A 20,894-nucleotide genomic window follows, 5' to 3' on the forward strand; every position below is an offset into this window, starting at 1 on the left:
CCATCCCGGAAATATCCTTTTGGATCTATAGAAATTCACTTCTTTATGTTCGCTTTCTACTAATTAACTCTCTCGGAGAATAAACATTTATGAAGTTTTTTAATGGCTAGTTTTTACGAAAGACAGTTTGAAATCAACGCACATATTTTCCTTGGAAAAATATTTACTTGGATAATGTATAAATTAATTAATATTTTTTATTTAATTAATATTTTTAATTAATATTTTAAAATTATGTATTTAATAACGTATAGTATATATATATATATATATATATATATATATATATATATATATATATTATACATAATATATATAATATATATAATATATATATATATTTAATAATGTATAAATTAATTAATATTTGTTACAAAATTAATATATCTAGAATAAAAAAGAAGAAATATATTTTGTCTTAAGTATTTTTTTATATAAAGCAGAATAGATCAATATACAGAATTATGCGATCTCAAGAAAATTAATAATCTATAAGATATTTTTGTCTAGCAAAACATCTTGTTAATGATACGAAAAACTGACATAAAACTGTTTATTAAAAATTTTAGCTTCTAAAGAATTAACGTAAAATATTTTTTATCAACATTTTGTTTATTTTTAAATTTATAACTACTTATACTGACTTATACGGTTGATTTCGATTCCATCAACTGCCGTAACAGCTTTCTCACGACGTGTCCGTTGGTGATAACTTCCCTGCCACGTTTGCGATCTGTAGCGATGCACGTCGTGAGCTCGTTTCTCGCGTATATACAATCCTGCGGAATAGATAAGGGAAAGGACTCGGCCGTGGTTAGACTAGTGCGAAGTTGATTGAACAGGTTCAAGATAACGCATTCCTTCATCAGGACTTCGGAATCAGCCACCTTGCCATCATCTGCGGCGCAGAGCCACAATATACTGTCCAACCAGTTTTCCAACCCGCGTTGCTCGGTTTTATAATTTATGCCCAGGTCGTGTAACCACAGCGTCAGCTGTAACATTTATTTATTTATTAGGAAACGCGAGAAACAAGTTACTTTAGTATGCATAACAAAGTGAGCAAGAATCCTCCAACATAAATTTATAATTACCAAAAAATAGTTTGATAATGGAAACAATATTTAATGAATAGATTCGTGGCCAATAAAAAGTTACACGCGAATATTATCACAAGATAATTATAACTAAACAATTGAATGAGATTAAAAAAACGCAATTAAGAATCAGACTAGTCAAGAGACAGACAACGCCCGTTTAAATGAGGTCAGTTTCAGATGAAAAAAGTCAACATAGTTGGATAAATCATTTGCCAGCGGACATTCTATTTAAACTTTTTTATGGTCCGATGCGTTTCCACGTGGAAAAGCGTGCAATATCTCAGCGATTCAGCTGGAACTGAGGCTTTATATTATGTAATAAATCCGGGCAATCAATGAATCCATAGGAGGAACATGGGCGAGATTAGTTTCGAAATCACGACCGATATCCTTTGTTGCAACGAAACCTTGATAACGCGAGCGTCGGAACGAAATGTCAGCATCCGGTTAGATATTTGTACGTGAGCAGCAATAGATAAATTGAAATATCTCTCCGTTCGTTTCTCCTCCAACATTATATTGCGCAAATATTCTCGAGTTTTAAAACAAATTATATTTTAATAAGTACAGTTTAATAAATTATAGTTTAAAATAAATTATAATTATTATAATTAAAATATATCATCGCACAGTCGTTCTGCTATAATGCTGATATACGTGGTCGAGTAATGTTTTTTTTTCTAATGAAAAAAATGCTCACCGTGCCACGGCACCGGAAGGTGAAGGGATTTCCGGAAAAGCGGAACTTCTCGATGCCTGCCATGGGCGCGAGTTGGGCCGGTTCCAAGCACGTCAAACGGTTCCCACTGACATCGAGCCTTTTGAGGCCTCGCAATTTCTCGAAGACCGTGGACTCGATCGACACGATGTGATTGTGCGAGAGATCCAGCTGCTCCAGAGATATTAAACCGACGAACCACTGGTCCTTCACCGACGTGATGTTATTGTACGACAGACCGAGCTTCTTCATGCGCGTCAGACCGTCGAAAGCGTAGCCGGAAATTTCTCTGATACCGCATTCGTGCATGTTCAAAGATACTAAGCTCTTACTGTGTCTCAGGAACGACCGATCGGGGATATTTTCTATCCGCGATTGAAAAATCATCATGTCGTCTACGAGCGGTCCGCCGTGATTTATGGCGGTATTTAAGTTGGTCAGATTGGAGCACATCACACTCTCGTGTGAGCCTAGGATAATTAAATAGTTTAATAACAACAAAACGAGATCGGTTAACCGCGACAATTTTGTCACTTTACATTTTATTTTATATTTTATGCAGTTCATAAAAAATGAAATTGAAATAAAAGTTTTAGCATAAATGATATATATAGTTAAATTATAAAATAAAAGAGAGAGAGAAATTTTGTGTGAAATAGTTCTCATCAAATGTCATGTGGCCTCTCACCATTTTCGTACTTGCTGTTGACACATGACGCGACTGCGATGTCTGTGAATACGGAGGCAAAAACGAGAAGCAAGATGTACCGGCACATCTCGAGATACCCGCGGCACATTCTGTCCGGTTCTGATCGGTTTTGTGACTGACAGCGTTCGGGAAACGGATGCGAAAGAAGTGAAGTAATGCAAATTATCTCAGCCACTTCCCTCTGTCAATGATACCGAGCTATCGGTACACAAATATCTAGGATGTCATTTCGCACTGATTACAGAAGCGTCATTAATTAACAATGCGTTATTATTTAACAGGACGCCGTAAAAAATTCACCTCATCTCAGAGAAAGAATGAAGAAGCAATGGATCATAATTTTTAATGAATATTTATTTTATATCTCACACAAGGAAAATGTGATGAAAATTATATATGTATACAATGTGTTTTATAATAAAAATATATTTTTGTCTCTTTTTATTGTCTAAAAGAGCATATATATGCATTCAGAAATTTTCTCGTTTCTGATGTTTGAATTATCATCTCGTTTTTTTCGTCTCAAATTAATTGTATAAATTAATTATATAAATAAATCGCATGTATTTGCGCCAAAAAATGTAAATTATTTTCCTTTTTTTTGACAGGCATCTCGACCCTCGCAAGTTGCGGTGAGGTCGACGCGCTTCCCGAGCTTCCGGCTCAGGATGAAGAACGTCTGCAGCGCGCTGCGCGTCTGCTGCAGCAGAGATTGGTGCTACGTCAATGGTTGACGGATCATGGCCTACACAATTATTATCAAAAGTAAGAGAAATTAGCACAAGGTTAAAAGGACGGATGAATATCAATCTTGATAATTATGTACAGTTCACAGAATTGTTGATAAGCTATTCTTTAAAATTAACGAATAAGTTTAATTAGTTAACAAATTTATTACTTAGACTCTTAAGCCCAATAATACAAATATTAGTAGATATAATTTATATGTACAAATTAATATTTTATTACATTGCAGAAAAATCTAAATAATATAATAATTAATCATTCTCATGATAAATTTGTATTCGCTAGCTTTGAAAAATAATTTCTTAATATTTCTGTTAATTATATCGTTACATTGAAGCTTTGTAAATCTTTTCCTTCCATATAAAATCTTTTTTTCCTAGTTAGCTGTCACTTATCCGTTAAAATAAACGGGCTTTCTCTAAGAGGCTCGCAAAGGTATGCTTTATCAGGTATATTTCGAGCATATACTTTGAAGATGTACTTTATCAGGTTGATGCAGATGGAGGTGATGTCCCTGGAGGATGTGTACTGGGTGGAGGACAATGCGGCACGGGCAGCCCTTGGCAAGGATCTACCGCGGTGGATCCAGGCCAGGCAGACATTGCCTACTTCAAAGGAAGATTTAGAAACTCTAAAAGCGGATCTGTGGAGTGCCGTTGTGAAAAACAGCCAACATCAGGATGCTTGGACATGGGGTACGAGTTTATGTAGCACCATTTTCTCTCTATTTCGGTAAAACGAAATCCTTCCTCCGGAACGAGAATTCATTGCCTCGTGAATTCGCCGCAATAGTTACAGTTTGAGAACGGCAATTTTAACGGAAATGATTTTTATCTTTGCGCAATAAAACACAATAAAAATTTTATTAATGAAAAATTAATAGTAATAAAAAATTAAAAATTCATTAAATACTTACTAAAATACAATTATTATTACTGATGTCATTCAATGCAATTTAAAGCAGCATCGATTAAAAAAAATATATTAAAATAGGTTTGATTTTTCTCTTTATATTCAGTCTCTTTCTCTCACATTTTTTATTATTTTTTTGTTAATTCTCTTCTTTGAACGTTTCACACGCGTTTGAAAAGGGAGATCATTGATTAAACGTGCAAAGCTAACAAATAACTTAACTCGCCAGGCGGTATGCTGGTAGTTTCCGTGTCAGTGGCAGGGCTGGTTACCCTGGCTGCTATGACGCAGCCCGCTCTGGCACCCGAAGCGAAACATTCTCTTCTGCAGTACGTCACAGGAAAATATTTATTACCGAGTAATTGCCGCGTTCATTTCGAGTGGGAAGAGCCTCAGCTGGTCGGCGAAACGATGACTTTTACTGTAAAAGTGAGTAAAGCGACCGCCGCCACAGATATTTACATTCCTGTTTACTTGTTTCTTATCCGCTAAAATAAACGGACTTTCTCTAAGAGACCTGCAAAGGTATGCTTTATCATTACATTCGAAAAAATAATCCGCATAAAACGGAGCACATTAAAAAAAAATTATTAAAACAAATAACTATTTTTACATTAAGTATGCAATGTTACGAAATTTCAAATGATAAATAGTTAAATCAGCAATTATATTTGAAGATATTTACAACGTAATATAACATTTATATTTGAAAACTATTAAAAATCTGAGGCAGACCATGCGATTAAAAGTTAAAAATGAGACGTTTTAATTTGTCAAATATTTTATATATGGATTACACGCGTAAAAATATTTGTTTACAGTTTTATCAACGCAACGGTCAGCCATATCCGATATGTGATAAGGATAACTTGATCGTAGAGGTAACGGAAGACACGCGTAGGGTGGCTACGTTAATAGAACTGGGAGGCACCGACCCCTTAGCTGCGAATACTGCAGTAGTCAAGTTTACTGTCCGCCATGCGGGACAATATCGAATAGCTGTACTTATCGGATCGTGTCATGTGCATGGCAGTCCGTTTCTTAAGAATTTCCTTCCTGGTACGTATGCTTGATGCATGTAAAATAAAGTCGATACGAATCTAATACGTCTGATACATCGTAAAATAAAATTGAACAATGCTACGAGAATACCTACGTATACGATCAGTTTAGTATCAAATGTAAACAAAGATAAATGTAAACATAGATATAAAATGTTGTGGGATCGATGGTTTTTGAATTATGTAATGAAGGATCCTTTTTCAGAAATTAAATTTAAAAATTTAAGCGAAACTTTATTTTTTATTTAATAATCTTTATACTAATAGAGAGTTGCTGTTTTATAAGATATTTAAGATTCCACGTGAAAAACTTGCATAAATAATATATGATTATCTTTTGATATTTCTATTAAATAAAAGTCAACTTGAAATTTTTTGATGAAAGAATTTATAGAAAATATATCGTGATTTAACATAGGCCCTCCGGATCCAAATAAGACAGTCTTTGTACGACAAAGTTCTACAGTCGTTTGTACAGCCGGAATAGCGCATTCGATGACAATAGAACCACGCGATGAATATGATAATCTGTGCGTATTTGGGCCCAGGGATCAACCTATTGAAGGCTATAATGTTAATATTACTAAGGTAAATCTGAAAATACATTGCAAGAGTACAAAATTTTAATAATCATTGTTTAATCGTCTATATCTGCATCGTAGATCGGTAGTATAGGAGATGAAGGATCGATGGTAGACTACAGTATTCAACTCGACTACGATTCTCCAAATCAAAGAATTCGTTTGAAAGTAAGCTTTCCGAAAGGCGGATGTTATCACGCGACTGTCAGTTTAGCGGGATTGCAGTTGCACAATGGAGACTTTGATATCATTGTACTCGAAAGTACGTAAAAGATACGTCTCTTACATTTTCCTACTACATGTGTATAACGCTCATGTATATCTTTTCTTCTCATTATTAGATTCTGTCGCGAGAATGGTGCATAATAATGTAGCGTCTAAGGATCCCGATATTTGTTATGTCGCAAAGTTGCTAGGCATGCAAGGGGAGAGGTTTTCCAAACCAAGGAAAGTCTTCTGTTTTATTTCGCCTAAACAACTTACGATTAAGGAGTATTTATTAAAATTCATTCCCATAAGACTCGTAACATTTAGACTGTGTCCTTCGACTAAGGTATGTAATATGTTATTAAAAATAATTACGCGCATACGCGTCTTTAATTTAATTTAATCTGTCATGGGTTTATATAATTTCTTATTTTTTTAATTTATAGTTCCACTTTGAAAGTTCTACTAATCAGCACGAGGGTTATTACCCTTTTTCGATAGACGACGGATGCCAACCACCCGTTGAATTAATATCTCTGTACCGTGATATAATAGCGGCCACATTTACGTTGTTTCTTTTGAAAAATATCGGTGGCAGTGAGACGTTCGCCGATAAACAAGACTTTTTCTATCACGAGGTCCGCAAGCATCATCAGAAGCATTATCACGAAAAACTGTCGATGAAAGTGCAGCGTGATAAGCTTTTAGAATCGGTAAATATAAATATAACTCTCTGAAAACTCTCTTTTCACGAGAACATCGCGCATAAAAATGTATATTGACAATATTTTCTTTCTTAAAAGTCCATGAAGGCCACTAAAGGATTTTCCGTGAGCGATTGGTGCCGAAATTTTGAAATTACTTTCCAAGGCGAGCAAGGTGGGTTTGATGTTTGCATTTTAGTAATTTTTATAAAGATCGATTTGACAAGATAATTACATAAGAATCGTTATCTCATACGCCAGGCGTTGATTGGGGTGGCGTGCGACGCGAATGGTTCGAATTGATATGCGCCGCTCTCTTCGATTCGGGAAACGGTTTGTTCGCGTCGTTTGGAGAATCGCAGCAGGCATTGGTGCATCCAAATCCAAAACGGCCGCCTCATCTTAAATTGAAGCACTACGAATTCGCTGGACGTATCGTAGGCAAGTGTCTTTACGAGTCGGCGCTCGGCGGCTCCTATCGTCAATTAGTACGAGCGCGATTCACTAGATCATTCCTGGCGCAGATTATAGGACTTAGAGTACATTATAAGGTAAAGTGTCGAGAGAGCTCTCTACAAAAAAACTTTGAAAATATAAATTAACAATTATATATATTTCTTGTTATGGACGCTAGTACTTTGAACAAGACGACCCTGATTTGTATTTAAGTAAAGTGAAGTACATTCTCGAGAATGATGTTGAGGAAATGGAATTATACTTTGTTGAAGAGGAATACGATAAGGATGGCCAATTGTTGAAGGTAAACGTTTTCATCTCGTGAAAGTAACGGAAGACTCTCATTCGAAAAAACTCATTGTAACATTGCTTTTATTTATTACTTGAAATGAAAAACAAAACAAATATATTTTTAAAATAATAATTTAATAATAATTTTAAAATAATATGTAAATGCAAACAATATTTATAAAAAAAAGAAATTTGGATTTAAATATTCGGACAACACACAAAAAAAGGTTAATATAATTTAATGCATAATTGCGGTAATTATGATTAATATTCCTACATTTCGCACAGGTGGCGGAATTGATTCCTGGTGGTAGCAAAATTCGAGTGACCAATGACACGAAGCTTCGTTATCTGGACGCGCTCGCTCAGCACCGGCTTGCCAGTTCCATTCGCAACGAAGTCGATCATTTCTTGCGCGGTCTTAACGAATTGATTCCCGATAACCTCTTGGGAATATTCGATGAAAATGAATTGGAGGTACGTAAAATATCTCTCTCTGCTAGAGACAATTTAGCTTTCAAAGATGCTGACTCTCCACCTTCTTTCACAGTTGCTGTTATGTGGAACCGGTGAATATAGCGTAGCGGATTTGCGCGCGCATCACATAGCTAACGGAAGTTCTCCGGAATTTCTCCGAGTGCTCGACTGGTTCTGGACAGCGGTGAGCAATTTTACGCAGGAAGAAATGGCGCGGTTGCTCCAATTCACCACAGGCTGCTCGCAATTGCCACCCGGTGGATTTCAACAATTGAGTCCGCGCTTTCAGATCACAGCTGCGCCAACGTTCGCTAACTTACCTACGGCACATACCTGGTACATTTTATTTCGAGAATATCGTGAGGATATAAACATTCTAACATTCATTAATTAATATCATTCTTTCAGTTTTAACCAACTTTGCTTACCTGACTACGAATGCTACGATCACTTTGAACGAGCGTTGCTGTTGGCCATCAGTGAGGGTACCGAAGGTTTCGGCATGATCTAATCAGGGATCTGCTAAATTTTTAGTCGAGTCTAATTATAACGGCACTGTATTAATTAAACCAACAATTATGTACCCATTTTTCCTCCAATGATAAAAAACCGCGCATCGTCTTTCGCGAAAAATAAATCCTATCACATGAGTTTATCCCCATAGTAACTTCCTTGCCGTCGGCGAGGTCGAGAAGAGAGGATAATTTTATTGCACGTTTTGTATACGTAGACGGTTAGGGAAAACTCTTTTTAGAATTATCTTTCTTCTATTTTACGCCGAAGACTATCAGGAAAAATCTAATCTTCCGACAAGTGTGGAGAATGCAATTTCTACTGAGCCGTGGCGACATTTTTATAAAATGGAAGATATCCAGAGCAAGAGCAATGTTACCTCAACATCAAAGTTGCTCAATATTATTATATCGAGACGTAGCGTAGTCGAACGTATAACGATAGGTTTTGCGTTATGTGAACGTAAAGGGAATTACATTAATACATTAATGCGTCCCTCGTATGACGATGTAGTTAACGTCGCTGTATAATGACATACGATAGAACAAATCAAAATATACATAGATAACCTTTTCCTTTCTTCGCAGATAAGCATTACACGTAAGGAGAGATCAACGCATTTCATGAAGGGATCATTGTAGCAATGTATAATATGTTCCATTGATCAGTATTTCTGTTTTTTTTGTCAACACATTCTCGTCGACTGGCGCACAATATGTGATTTTAAGACGATTTAAAAAACGATACTAATACATTGAAGCTTTGTGCCTAGCAGTTTTTTATTTCTTTCGTTCTATCCCACTTATATAATTACAGCACAGCAATTATACGGTACTTCCAATGTCAAAGATGGCGGATAACGTAAGCTAATTAGCGTATACGTCCTGTACTAAATGCGATTGTATTCCGAGACACTACGCATTATTTCTTATCAACGCAAAATATTCGCGGTAAAAATAAAGTAATTACCTAGCCATAATGAAATACTGTAATCGTACTGCGAGCATCGCATTCTAATGTATACGTATTGATTTAAGGCGCAATAACATATAACTATTATATTAAGTAGAGAGGGATTATTGAAACGTAGTAATCTCGCCATAGCGGGCATTCGTTGTAAAAAAAAGTGCACGAACGGCCAACGATCGTAAATCATACTACGCCTCGCAGTAGTAATCTGCCATCAGATAATACTCTGACGGTAATTTATTTTTATCAGTTTATCATGTTACACGAAGGAATCTAAAAATATATATATTAAAAAGGTATGTAATATCTCATGTTTATTAGACAAATCCTGCTAAAAGTTCCATTTAGTATACACATTATTTTCTCGCTTACACAATTTACATACAAAAAGGAAAAAAACTTGATCTATAAATCGAAATGCCGCGTAACGCGATAAAATTGCTTGTTTCATCCACGGTGTGTCAAGCGTACATATGTATATAAAATCTCTATTACTCAAGAGTTAAATATTGATTCGAAAAAAAAAGATTGCAATGTTAAATTTTAAATGTAAGAAAGCAGAAGCTAATCAATTTCTTTGCCGTCCCACGAGTGCCTGTCCTTGTCATTCTTCGAATTGTCATTTTCAATCGTAAATCATCCTCCTTTTCACGGCCAAAGATACATTTACATCAACTGACCGGTACACCTTTTCCTCCGAGTAAAACCGGCTCTCAGAAAGTCGCAATCACGCTTAAGCCCCTTCTGCTTATTTTACATACAAGAAATTAGTAATGTTTCTTCGGCTCTCTGTTAATAACGTGTCTACGTCAAATGATATAAAATAACGAAGCAGAAATTTTCACATCATTTCTGGTTGTTGGATCTTTTCAGGTACTAGTATGATAAGATACCTATTCTATGGCGGCAATGGCAGAGCAGCACTGGACAGAAAGGCGAAAGTCCGTATGATTGACGCGCGCATGATGCTCCCAGCAATCTGCAACATTCGGCTGCTCCAACCACCCTCTTGAGACTGACGCACTAGTCGCTCTCGCAGCTCTCTCAATTCCGTCCTGGCGGATGCGACAGTACAAAAGTACCCATTGTAACTCGATTAATTAGGATTTTTTTTTTCAAAAATAAGTCTCACATCTGCGAATTGTATTCCGACTCGACGCGACGAAGTTCAGCTTCTCGATCGACCAGCTGACTCTCCAGGGAAACGGCACGTAAACTCAGAGCCCTCGCGTTACCCTCGCTGGCTCGCAGACGTTTCTCTAATCTCTGCTTCTCCACGTCCGTAACTTGCAATTCCCTAATTATACAGTTCAAATTAACGATGATAAGTCTCCTAAGTACGCAGGTGTTTCGGATTACAATTAGAATCCCTATCATACTTGGAAATGCGCTGCAACTGCTCCTGCGTAGACTCGGCGTGAGCCACCTGAGCCGCTAATCGTAGCTGCAACTCCTCGGCAGTGGATTCCGCTTTTTCGGCTCTGATGCGACGATCCGTTGCTAGTGCCTCGCTAGCCGATACCTAAAGTAAATTTTCTCATCATAAATCACATTACAAAGAATTAAATATAATGATTTATACCTTTTACGAAACAATATATATTTTTTATTATTAAAGATATTTATATAATGTCCCAGCAAACACCAAGTAACATTTATATAATTGTTAGTTGTAATTTCCCACTCAACAATATAATTTACATGTTATGTAACAGTTACATAACATGTAACAGTTATATTGTTGAGTGGGAAATTACAACTAACAATTATATAACTGTTATTTGGTGTTTGCTGGGGTAATTCTTTTTTAGTTGGACTTGCAGAATCGCTGGATCTGCGACCGTGTAATCATTCATTCACATGTAAGATTGCCATATAAGATTGATAGTAGGACTCATCAATGTAACATACGTATAAATGTACGATTCATACGTCTAATTCCGGAATTCAATACGTGTTCGTATTGAAACTTTTCGCGATTCGCTTATTCTACATTGAATAAAAGTTAATAGGGCAAGTAGTATTGATCCTTTTTCCTGGTACGGAAGGAGTATTACGTGATATTGAGTCACCGACGAAACGCGAAAGGTGTGATTCACCCATAAGCTATATTTCTCTTGTCGTACGTTGACCTGACGCTATCTCGCAGATGAATTCTGCGATCTTTAAAGAATGGATGTCACCGAGGCTGCACGTAATGACAAGTGTCATAGGTTAAACTCAATAGTAGCATATTATATCGATCTCGCACGAAGTGTTTAACAAACAATAATCTTGCACTCGTCGCAATAAAGATAATTTTGAAAAAGCTTAAATAGTGTTCCGCAAAAGTGCTTCGTTGCGCATATGACTTTTAATTATAAACAATATGTTACAAAATATTTTTGCGATTTAAAAAGATTTTTTTAAATCTAGTATAAATTAGAAAATAAATTTTTAATGATTAGAATATTAGAATTTTAATGTTTAATAATATTATTTCTATAAGAATTTTAATAATAATATTATTAAACATTAAAATTCTAATAGAAATAATAAAAATTCTATAAGAATTTTTATTATTTCTATTAGAATTTTAATGTCTAATAATATTATTTCTATAAAACCGCAACTCGTCATATTTAAAGGGATTTATGGCAAGTTTCGTTATATCAAGAATCCATTGGATATAAATCCGATGACATTTCGCTGTCGTTCCCTATATTTGCGGAGCAAGCCAATGTTACTTTACATCACAGTTGTTGGAGACGTCTAACTTCCACGAAAGAGTGGAAAGGGTGAGAGAGAAGGAAGGGATGAGTCACACTAGTTCGTGGAACGCGAAGGGATTTCGCACGGGAGAGTTCACCCCCGAGGAGGAGGAGGAGGAGAAGGAAAAAGAGGTCGCGATCTCGCGTCTCCTACGAGCATAACAATGAGTCACCGAACGATGGATCAATTTTTTATCACTATCGCGCTATTGCGGACGCTATATAAGCATTCACGTGCGCAGGTCGAAAGTCGCGAGTCTCGTGACTCAATGCATGTGGTTTATGCAGAATTTATGCAGATTAGAAAAAAATATAATAAATTACAATTTTTTGCCAAGAGAAAGACGGCCCAAAACTAATCGGAGAATCCGTAATTTAAGAAAAGCATATTTAATGAAGGATGCCTTGGGGAAAGATTCCGTATATACTAATCATGATTAATTTTCTCAGTCCAAAGAAAACATGGAACCTTATCCAGGAGGATCCTTTTGTCTTCCCGTAATTTTAAGAGTTTCTCTCGATCTTTTGCCATTTGCGTGTCGAGGGCCTTCAACTGGTCTTGTGCGGTCAAAAGCTCATTTTTCAAATTTCCCACAGTGACCGATCGTTCCTGAGAAATCTCTTCGACGCGCTTTAATTCAACCTCCAACTTGTCTTTCTCCTGCAAACGAAATAAAAAAATTGCGTTGAAAATTTATAAACGATGTATATAAAATTAATAAAATTAAACCAAAGTAGATCGTACCAACTTGACGGCGTCGCGCTCTCGCGTCATCTCCTCTAATTGCGACTTCTCACGATGCAGCTCGCCGTTCAATCTGCCCACCCGGTCGTTCTCGGCGAGCAGCAATCGGCGCAGGAACTCGATCTGGAGGTGTAAGTGCTCCACCTGTTGCTCTAGTTGTGCGATCTCGACGCGTCTACGTCGCCAAGCGTTCAGCACCAGCATGTGGCACACAATATTCGCCGCCCGGGTCGTCAGATCCTCTGCCGAACCGGCAACTTCGCCCTGCTCGGATTCCGAGGACGGCGTAGCGTCTGTCCAGGATCTGCCGCTTCCGCCGTTCGCCAAGATATCTCTAGATTTATCGGCGGTTTCATCGAGACGACTGACGGTGGAACCGCTCTCTGACCTGGACGATAAACTTCTCGATTAGTTCTCATAATTGGTAGAGTTGATCCATTAATTTCCATTGATTATGCCTAACATTAGATGTCAAAAGAAAATCTTGGAGATATTTAAAATTTCTGTCGAATATTGAATTATTAATTTTGACAATTAATGAATATTTAGAGAAAAATCAAATGTATGGCATCATCGATGATATATACTTCTGTCAGAGACTATCAATATTATTCGCGTCGCTAATTCACGCAATATTTTGCAGCGTGTTCGCGGCCTCACTTGAGATCGCCGATGTCGGGCTTGACAGCGGACAGGTCCATCATCGACAGGCTCTTCTTGCAACGAGGAGTGCCGATGCCCAGGAAGCAACTGCTGGGCGGGCATCGGTCGGAGCAGCTCTTGGGGATCGGCGTTGGGGTCCCGGTCCGGCTAGTCACCGACAGACCGACTGACAATTTGTAAGGTCTTCGGGATACGCGATGATCGGCGGCGCATCGGTACGGGCTTGGTCGCGGATGGCATTTTACGGCCACCGGGGCGCACGGTAGCCTACGTTGCACGCATCGGGGCAACCTGGTCTCCACCCGAGTGACGGCTCCAGCTCGCGGGCCTGAAATCCGTTTCGACTGGACAGCAGTTTCTGACATATCGTCGTTTGCAGCTTGCGCATAAAATTCGGATCCTCGAATGCGATCGAGATTGTTTGCGGCTCTCGTCATGGGGACGGGGATCTGAAATCTGAAAGCTACCTGAACAAACGACTGATATCCATCGGGGGTGATTCTATAATTCGGAAATTCAGAAATTCTGTGCTTATAATACAGAATAAATGTATATAACTAGATTTGTCTCTCGAATTATAGATGGAGTAGGCTTTATAGTCGGGATATAAAGAAACCGAAATGAATCTTTAAATAGTAATAGTCAAATAGTAATCGGTTTTTCGTCCTTAAAAATGCGTACACAGAAAAAAAGGACATTCTTGTTTTGAAAATATACTTAGTTTTAACATGGAAATCTTGAAATGAGATTATATCGCGTTAATTAAAGAAAAATATAATTGCTTGAATAATTGCTTACTTGAATGAAGCCATTTTATATAGTTCAATCGAGAAAAATATATTCTTATGATTTAAGATTTAATTTTCTTGAATGGAAAAGAAACAATGTTAGATAGAAAATAACATTTTTAAATCAAAGATTATAATTTTCTTAAAGTAAAATCAAATAATTATATATTCTTGAGGTGACAATTACAATATTAAAATAAGACTATAATATTGTTGAAATTTCAAATTATTAAATTCTTCTAAGAAGATTATAAATTGTTGCGTATATACGAAACAATGAACGCGTTAGTTTAAGTATATAAGTTTTGATTTGACACTTATTTTTTTTCTGTGTATAAGCTCACGGAAAAAAAGGACATTCTTGTTTTGAAAATATATTTAGTTTTAACATGGAAATCTTGAAATGAGATTATATTGCGTTAATTAAAGTAAAATAGGATTGCTTGAATAATTGCTTACTTGAATGAAGCCATTTTATATAGTTCAATCGAGAAAAATATATTCTTATGATTTAAGATTTAATTTTCTTGAATGGAAAAAAAACAATGTTAGATAGAAAATAACATTTTTAAATCAAAGATTATAATTTTCTTAAAGTAAAATCAAATAATTATATATTCTTGAGGTGACAATTACAATATTAAAATAAGACTATAATATTGTTGAAATTTAAAATTATTAAATTCTTCTAAGAAGATTATAAATTGTTGCGTATATACGAAACAATGAACGCGTTAGTTTAAGTATATAAGTTTTGATTTGACACTTATTTTTTTTCTGTGTATGTTTAATCTGCTATTCCAAAAAATATTGTTTAAAATGTGTTCAAGGCTCCTAACGAATTTCGATATCGCCATCAAATAGTATCCCAGGTAGCAAGCACACGTCATTTTGACGTTTGACTTTTCAAACTGGTCATTTTTGGTCATTTATCGTCAAAAAAAAATGACTGATTTGTTACATGACTTTATATTGATGTTTTGATGTAACATTATTTTGACAGAATCATATTTCAGTCATGAACTGACGATTACTTTATTATTAATGTGATTATGTTACATCGATCTCATAAAAAAATCTATTAATTTTTTTTTATATAACATGACTTTCGCGATCAGACTTTAACAATTTTTCTTTCAACACATGCGTTTATCTGTGCACAACTCATGTTGCTTAACCACTCAAGTGTTCATTAAATTAGTGCACAATAAAAATACTAGCTATATCAATCGAGTATAATTAAAGTGCCAAAAATATACACATCTTTTTATGATACAGTTGATTGGCAAAATATATTTTTATAAAACGCAGGCAACGAAAGACATTATTTGTTGAAATTTTATATGATATTAGAAGTAAGTTTATTTATGTTTAAATATATAAAATAATAATAACAAAGATAAAACTTGAGACCTATTTTCTTTCCATATTTATGTTTTCTAGCGTTTTCAAATAAAGCAGTTTAATCGATCCGAGATTCCTCTGAAGAATAGAATAATGGCTGTAATTGTTCAATGATACTCTCGACATTAGACCGTCAATTTTACGTCATAAAAACGTCAACTCGTGACGTCAAAAATAGAATAGTGAACGACCAATTTTAGGATGTTTACATCATGGATATTTATAGCAATTGATACATATAATAATTAACCGTTTATCGTCGAGATCGTTCGATCGAGCAAACATGCGAGTCTTCGTAAACACCTTTGTAACGACGCCACCGCTTCTTTGTGTCACTTGACAGCTCTAACAGGCACGTGCGGCGCTCGATGACATTTAGACGAGATATACATTCAGAATTTTGCACGCGCCATTTGAATGCAGTCAAGACTTTTCGCATCAATGACTTTCGCGATCTCTGCCAGAAAAGCAGTCGCCAACAATTTAATATAATTTGCATGAAGAAAGTTCGATCGCAGAAGTGTACCCAATATGTCAATCCACATATGTACTGCATATTCAATCGTATTACGCGGTGCTAGCCTCGCGCGCGTGTGCGAGATCTTCCCGTCCGCCCCCCCCCCCCGCCCTTCTTACGTCGGTCAAGTCAATCACATTCTGAGTCAGTCGCTACCTACCGTCCGTTCGTCGTGCACCATCGCGGTTTACGTCACGAGGATCGCGACGATCGGAGCAGATCGTAGATCACAACGAAACGCAGTAGTATCAAGCTCCCACCGCGAGGACAGGACGAGGATCTCGGCGAGATCGTTGTTCTTCTTCCTTCCTCCGTCTCTCTCTCTCTGGTCCTACGTCGCAGGGTAAAGGACACTCGTCGTATTTCGTCGCCGTCGCGATTCGCTGACGCGAACAACGCGAGGCGGCGCGAAATCACGCAGCGCTGGCCACGAGAGCATCTTGGCAGGTTGATGCCTGCAGCAGGCAAGTCTTGTTTCTACGTTTCCCTCTTCCTCTGTTTTTCTTGGTATATTATGTATATATATATATATATATATAAATACACACACACCAAGTATATTATGTGTGTGTGTATATATGTATATATATATCTTTCCTTCTTGCTCTTCCTCTCTTTCCCGTCACATTGTCCTACGATAGTTTAATTATAGATGCGTGGCCTGTACGGGCCTAGGCTTTCCCAAAATAATGATTGGATCAGCGTTGTATCCCTCCTCACGCTCCACTTTCCCCCGGGACACTTGCGTGCAGTGTTTCTGGACGTGCATCCGCGAACAGCTGTCGTTCCAGGGCCCGAAGGCTGTGCGTGAAAATTACGCTCGACCTCCTAGTTCCTGCAGCCGATGCTGACTCGATACGTTTTGCAACTCACCACACTTTTCTATTCAGAACATCGAATGTATATATTGGGAGTTTAGAGAATATGCTGGTGTAAAAAAGATTCTTTCTTGATGTGTAAGATATCATGCGACTTTTTATTGTAGCTTACTTCGGTTCAATAGCACAAGTTTGTTGAATTAGAATTTTGGAGATGTAAGGCATTCATTTGTATAATTATATATAACACCATGTGACTAAACAAGATATAATTATGTTTCAGATGGACAAAGTTCAATGTATTAAACACTCACAGTCATGGAACAATACAATGGTATGAATGATGGAAATATTAATATAAGCGATATTAGTAAGTATCTCTCTCAGAGATATATATATACACATTACAGAGCGTTATATATAGCTCGCTTAACACTCTGTTAATTTTAGTCGAAGTCATTCAAACTACGGATCCTGGTTCCATGGCTACTATAGCGATGGATAATGATCATGTTCAGCCATATGTTGAAATTCTAGAACAGCCAGCCAGTAAAGCACTGCGATTTCGCTATGAGTGTGAAGGCAGATCGGCTGGCAGCATACCTGGGATCAACAGCACACCAGAAAACAAGACCTTCCCTAGTATAAGAGTAAGTTACATTAATTGTTGAGAAATTCTTCGAGTCATTTCTACCTACTTATAATATTTTTGTAGATTGTAGGTTACAATGGTCGCGCTATGGTGATTGTATCTTGTGTAACAAAGGATGCGCCGGATAACAAAGGATACAGACCTCACCCTCACAATCTTGTTGGCAAGGAAGTGTGCAAGCAAGGTGTTTGTAAAGTAGAAGTTCCAGCGGGAAATATGGTTGTTACTTTTTCAAACTTGGGCATTCAATGTGTAAAAAAGAAGGATATCGAAGAAGCTCTTAGAGTGCGTCAGGAATTACGGGTAGATCCCTTTCGAAGTATGTGTGTGACTTTTTAATTTACTATAGGTATAACTTGATCAAAGATTATGAAAAATTTTAATTATTGCAGCTGGTTTTGAGCATAAGAGGCATCCAACTAGTATAGATCTCAATGCAGTGAGATTATGTTTTCAAGTATTCTTGGAGGGATCACAAAAGGGAAAATTTAACAAGCCATTACCGCCTGTCGTGTCTGATCCTATTTATGATAAAAGTATGTAACGTTAGGCGTGTTATTTTATAGAATAATATAATGTAAAACATCTATATCATATTTGGGGTAAAATTTTTTATTTATTATATTGTAGTAAATAAAATATTAACCTATTTATTATATATTATATATTTTTTATTTATTAAATTTCAGAAGCAATGTCAGATCTTGTGATTTGTAAACTGAGCCATTGTAGCGCGTCAGTCGCTGGTAGTATGGATATGATTTTATTATGTGAAAAAGTCGCGAAGGAAGACATACAAGTAAGATTTTTCGAGGAAAGAGACGGGCAGCTACTCTGGGAAGGATATGGCGATTTTCAACCAACACATGTACATAAACAAGTGAGTCAATAATTGCCTTATTTGTGGTCACTTTGTAAACTATAAATTATTCATTAATTATAATAGTTGCGATACTTGAAAAACGCGACTTATCTATCTGCAATGTAACGATGTGTTTTTATAGACGGCAATTGCATTCAGAACACCCAGCTATCGTACGCAGCAAGTGGAACAGCCGGTGCAAGTTTACATTCAACTTAGAAGGCCATCGGACGGTGTTTCAAGCGAACCTTTACCATTTCAGATGTTACCACTAGGTACAGGTAGGCCTGCTTTCTGGTCATTACGAAAAGCATTTGCCAGGAAGAAGGCAGATTACAATACCTTTAGTAAAATCTTGGCAACAGAGACCGCTCTCCTTGCCAATGTAACTCCCAAGTTTCCGCGTAATATCGATGAATTCAATAATAACGATCTCGACGCGAAAAAACCGCATGATAAAATCTCTGCATTGCGCGCTCTAAACGAGTTGTACAATGTGAAAAATCATATCGACTTTTGCAATGGCGATTTAAAAACGATAATAAATTCTGCTCAAAACGTAGATCGAGGCACGAAAAGTACCGTTTTAGATTACGAGAACAATGAGGTGACAATGAGCCCCGAAAGTAACGTGGAGAGCAAAACAGAAATTAACAAATTGTATATTCTTGGCGATAATAACGTAAATAATGACACGCTTACTGTGAATTATAAGGAGGGAATTATCGAAGCGATTCCATGTAAGAAACCCGACATACCAGATAATGAGACAACCACGTCCCAAAATATAGATAACTCGAAAAATAGGTCCGATTGGTTCGATTACTCTGAAATAGGCAAGTGGGTGCAAAAGGGACAAGCATGTCTTAAGGAAAAGAGCAACGAGACGGCGGATAAAAATACGACGGATAGCGGCAATAAATCATTGAACGAATTCTTGTCGCAAGTGGCCGAGCTCGATCAAATTTACGCCGATACTCATAACAAATTGGCTCAAACTTCTACGGAGACAAACACAAATCAAATGATGGACGTTGACGTTTGCGACAATCAGACTTATACCAGCCTACAAATGGCCATGAAGAATCCGATTGAGTTGTTTGACATCACCGATGACAGAAAATACGAGGACGTGGCTGTTCCGAGACAAGACGCGGAGATACCTGTGCCGTCTCCAACATCGGCTCCTAAGAGAGATGTGACGAGCGAGGCGGAGGAAAGATTACCACCATTGCCCCCGAAGCGAATACGAAAAATGCCGTCGATGCCTCTTTTACCGCGTCCAATATCCGCTCAGACGTTCAACGATTCCTCTTCCGAGGCACCGAATAAAAATTTGCCGTCTTTACCCGGTACTTTACCGAAGCACGCGAAGCAGGGTCTCTTCTCGAAATTGTTTGCTAAGAAAAATAAGAAAGATAAATGCTCGATACCGAATTTAAGCGGAGATAGCGACTCCTCATTAAATAGCTTGTATTCATTAAAGAGCGTCGTGCAAGACGATACGCAATCGCAGCTTCCACGTCCTAGTATCACGAGTGTTACGAGCGTTAAATCTCTCAAGTTAGACGGCGATGAAACACCACCGTATGGTTTAGATTTAACTGAAGCCGAACACTACGCTCTATACACTACTATGGCACCGCATGCGACTGCCTCAGAATTTGATGATCTGTCTTTCTATTATAGTCTAGTCGAAGGTGGAAAGATATTGATGGAGGGAAAAGAGACCTAAACTATTTATTTAATGATATCTTTGTTATACTGCCGAGTTTTGAAAACAACTTTATATTTGTATGAAGATATTGTGATTTGAATCTGGCGAGTTTGTCTACCGAAATGTGTAGAGTATTATCTCTGCTGCACACATTGCAGCCAATCCTTTATTATATTGTCGGTTCTTGTTGTAACAAATTTCTAGAGCTTTGATAGAACCGACATTTGTATTGTTAAATCAAAGATTTCTCCATGGAATAGGAAACTTGAAAACTATTTCTTAAAACATGTTTACCATGTTAAAACGAATTGATTTATACTGTAATATCGACGCATTTATCCAAGTACGCAGAGTTCAAGTCTAGTCGAATCGTGATTTGTTACCTTTTGCTTAATATCTTTTTCAATGGTTTTTATAAACTTTCTATTGTTATTTATTATCAAAGTAATTAACTATCTTTTCTAGTCAAGTTTGACATGCTGTTATGTTTTCGTATTCTCTAATAATGCTTTACTATTTTCTTGTTAAGTTTT

General features: G+C 36.9%; 4 protein-coding genes across 12 annotated transcripts in view; 2 read left to right on the plus strand and 2 right to left on the minus strand.

Moving 5' to 3' along the window:
- The window catches only part of LOC145964418 (apoptosis-resistant E3 ubiquitin protein ligase 1), a 74,033-nt gene extending 64,289 nt beyond the window's left edge, over positions 1–9,744 (plus strand). For all 6 annotated transcript variants that reach the window (XM_083087139.1, XM_083087141.1, XM_083087140.1 and 3 more), the window contains 14 exons: positions 3,136–3,292; positions 3,764–3,969; positions 4,416–4,615; positions 5,008–5,245; positions 5,666–5,835; positions 5,910–6,090; positions 6,170–6,381; positions 6,482–6,748; positions 6,839–6,914; positions 7,001–7,290; positions 7,374–7,499; positions 7,775–7,963; positions 8,037–8,299; positions 8,372–9,744. In XM_083087139.1, the coding sequence (XP_082943265.1) occupies positions 3,136–3,292; positions 3,764–3,969; positions 4,416–4,615; positions 5,008–5,245; positions 5,666–5,835; positions 5,910–6,090; positions 6,170–6,381; positions 6,482–6,748; positions 6,839–6,914; positions 7,001–7,290; positions 7,374–7,499; positions 7,775–7,963; positions 8,037–8,299; positions 8,372–8,474 (2,678 nt within the window). In that variant the 3' untranslated portion in view covers positions 8,475–9,744. The remainder of the gene's footprint in view (positions 1–3,135; positions 3,293–3,763; positions 3,970–4,415; positions 4,616–5,007; positions 5,246–5,665; positions 5,836–5,909; positions 6,091–6,169; positions 6,382–6,481; positions 6,749–6,838; positions 6,915–7,000; positions 7,291–7,373; positions 7,500–7,774; positions 7,964–8,036; positions 8,300–8,371) is intronic.
- Positions 387–2,658, minus strand: LOC145964433 (uncharacterized). Its single transcript, XM_083087177.1, has 3 exons — positions 2,507–2,658; positions 1,801–2,288; positions 387–995 (listed from the first exon to the last, which is right to left on the minus strand). Exons 1-3 carry the CDS (start codon positions 2,613–2,615, stop codon positions 645–647), a joined length of 948 nt encoding a protein of 315 aa, XP_082943303.1. The 5' UTR covers positions 2,616–2,658; the 3' UTR covers positions 387–644.
- LOC145964425 (uncharacterized) lies at positions 9,650–16,780 on the minus strand. 3 transcript variants are annotated; one of them, XM_083087164.1, is made up of 8 exons: positions 16,473–16,780; positions 13,601–14,052; positions 12,941–13,328; positions 12,665–12,856; positions 10,825–10,967; positions 10,578–10,742; positions 10,339–10,500; positions 9,650–10,189 (listed from the first exon to the last, which is right to left on the minus strand). In XM_083087164.1, exons 1-7 carry the CDS (start codon positions 16,491–16,493, stop codon positions 10,344–10,346), a joined length of 1,518 nt encoding a protein of 505 aa, XP_082943290.1. In that variant the 5' UTR covers positions 16,494–16,780; the 3' UTR covers positions 9,650–10,189; positions 10,339–10,343. The 3 variants fall into 3 exon arrangements, with proteins under 3 accessions (XP_082943290.1, XP_082943291.1, XP_082943289.1); XM_083087165.1 differs by having other exon boundaries at positions 13,601–14,059; positions 16,473–16,779; XM_083087163.1 differs by lacking the exon at positions 16,473–16,780 and having other exon boundaries at positions 9,650–10,192; positions 13,601–14,055.
- Positions 16,445–20,384, plus strand: LOC145964419 (embryonic polarity protein dorsal-like). Of its 2 annotated transcripts, none has more exons than XM_083087145.1 (7): positions 16,445–16,776; positions 17,414–17,500; positions 17,581–17,780; positions 17,846–18,101; positions 18,175–18,318; positions 18,472–18,662; positions 18,787–20,384. In XM_083087145.1, the coding sequence occupies exons 2-7, from the start codon at positions 17,449–17,451 to the stop codon at positions 20,377–20,379; spliced, it is 2,436 nt and encodes an 811-aa protein (XP_082943271.1). In that variant the 5' UTR covers positions 16,445–16,776; positions 17,414–17,448; the 3' UTR covers positions 20,380–20,384. The 2 variants fall into 2 exon arrangements, with proteins under 2 accessions (XP_082943271.1, XP_082943272.1); XM_083087146.1 differs by lacking the exon at positions 16,445–16,776 and adding an exon at positions 16,932–17,268.
- The last annotated feature ends 510 nt before the right edge of the window (positions 20,385–20,894 follow it).

The sequence above is a fragment of the Camponotus vicinus genome, unplaced genomic scaffold, assembly GCF_025532165.1.
Source record: "Camponotus vicinus isolate PSW18456_S1 unplaced genomic scaffold, iyCamVici1.0 SCAF_13, whole genome shotgun sequence".
Classification (NCBI taxonomy): Eukaryota; Metazoa; Arthropoda; class Insecta; order Hymenoptera; family Formicidae; genus Camponotus; species Camponotus vicinus.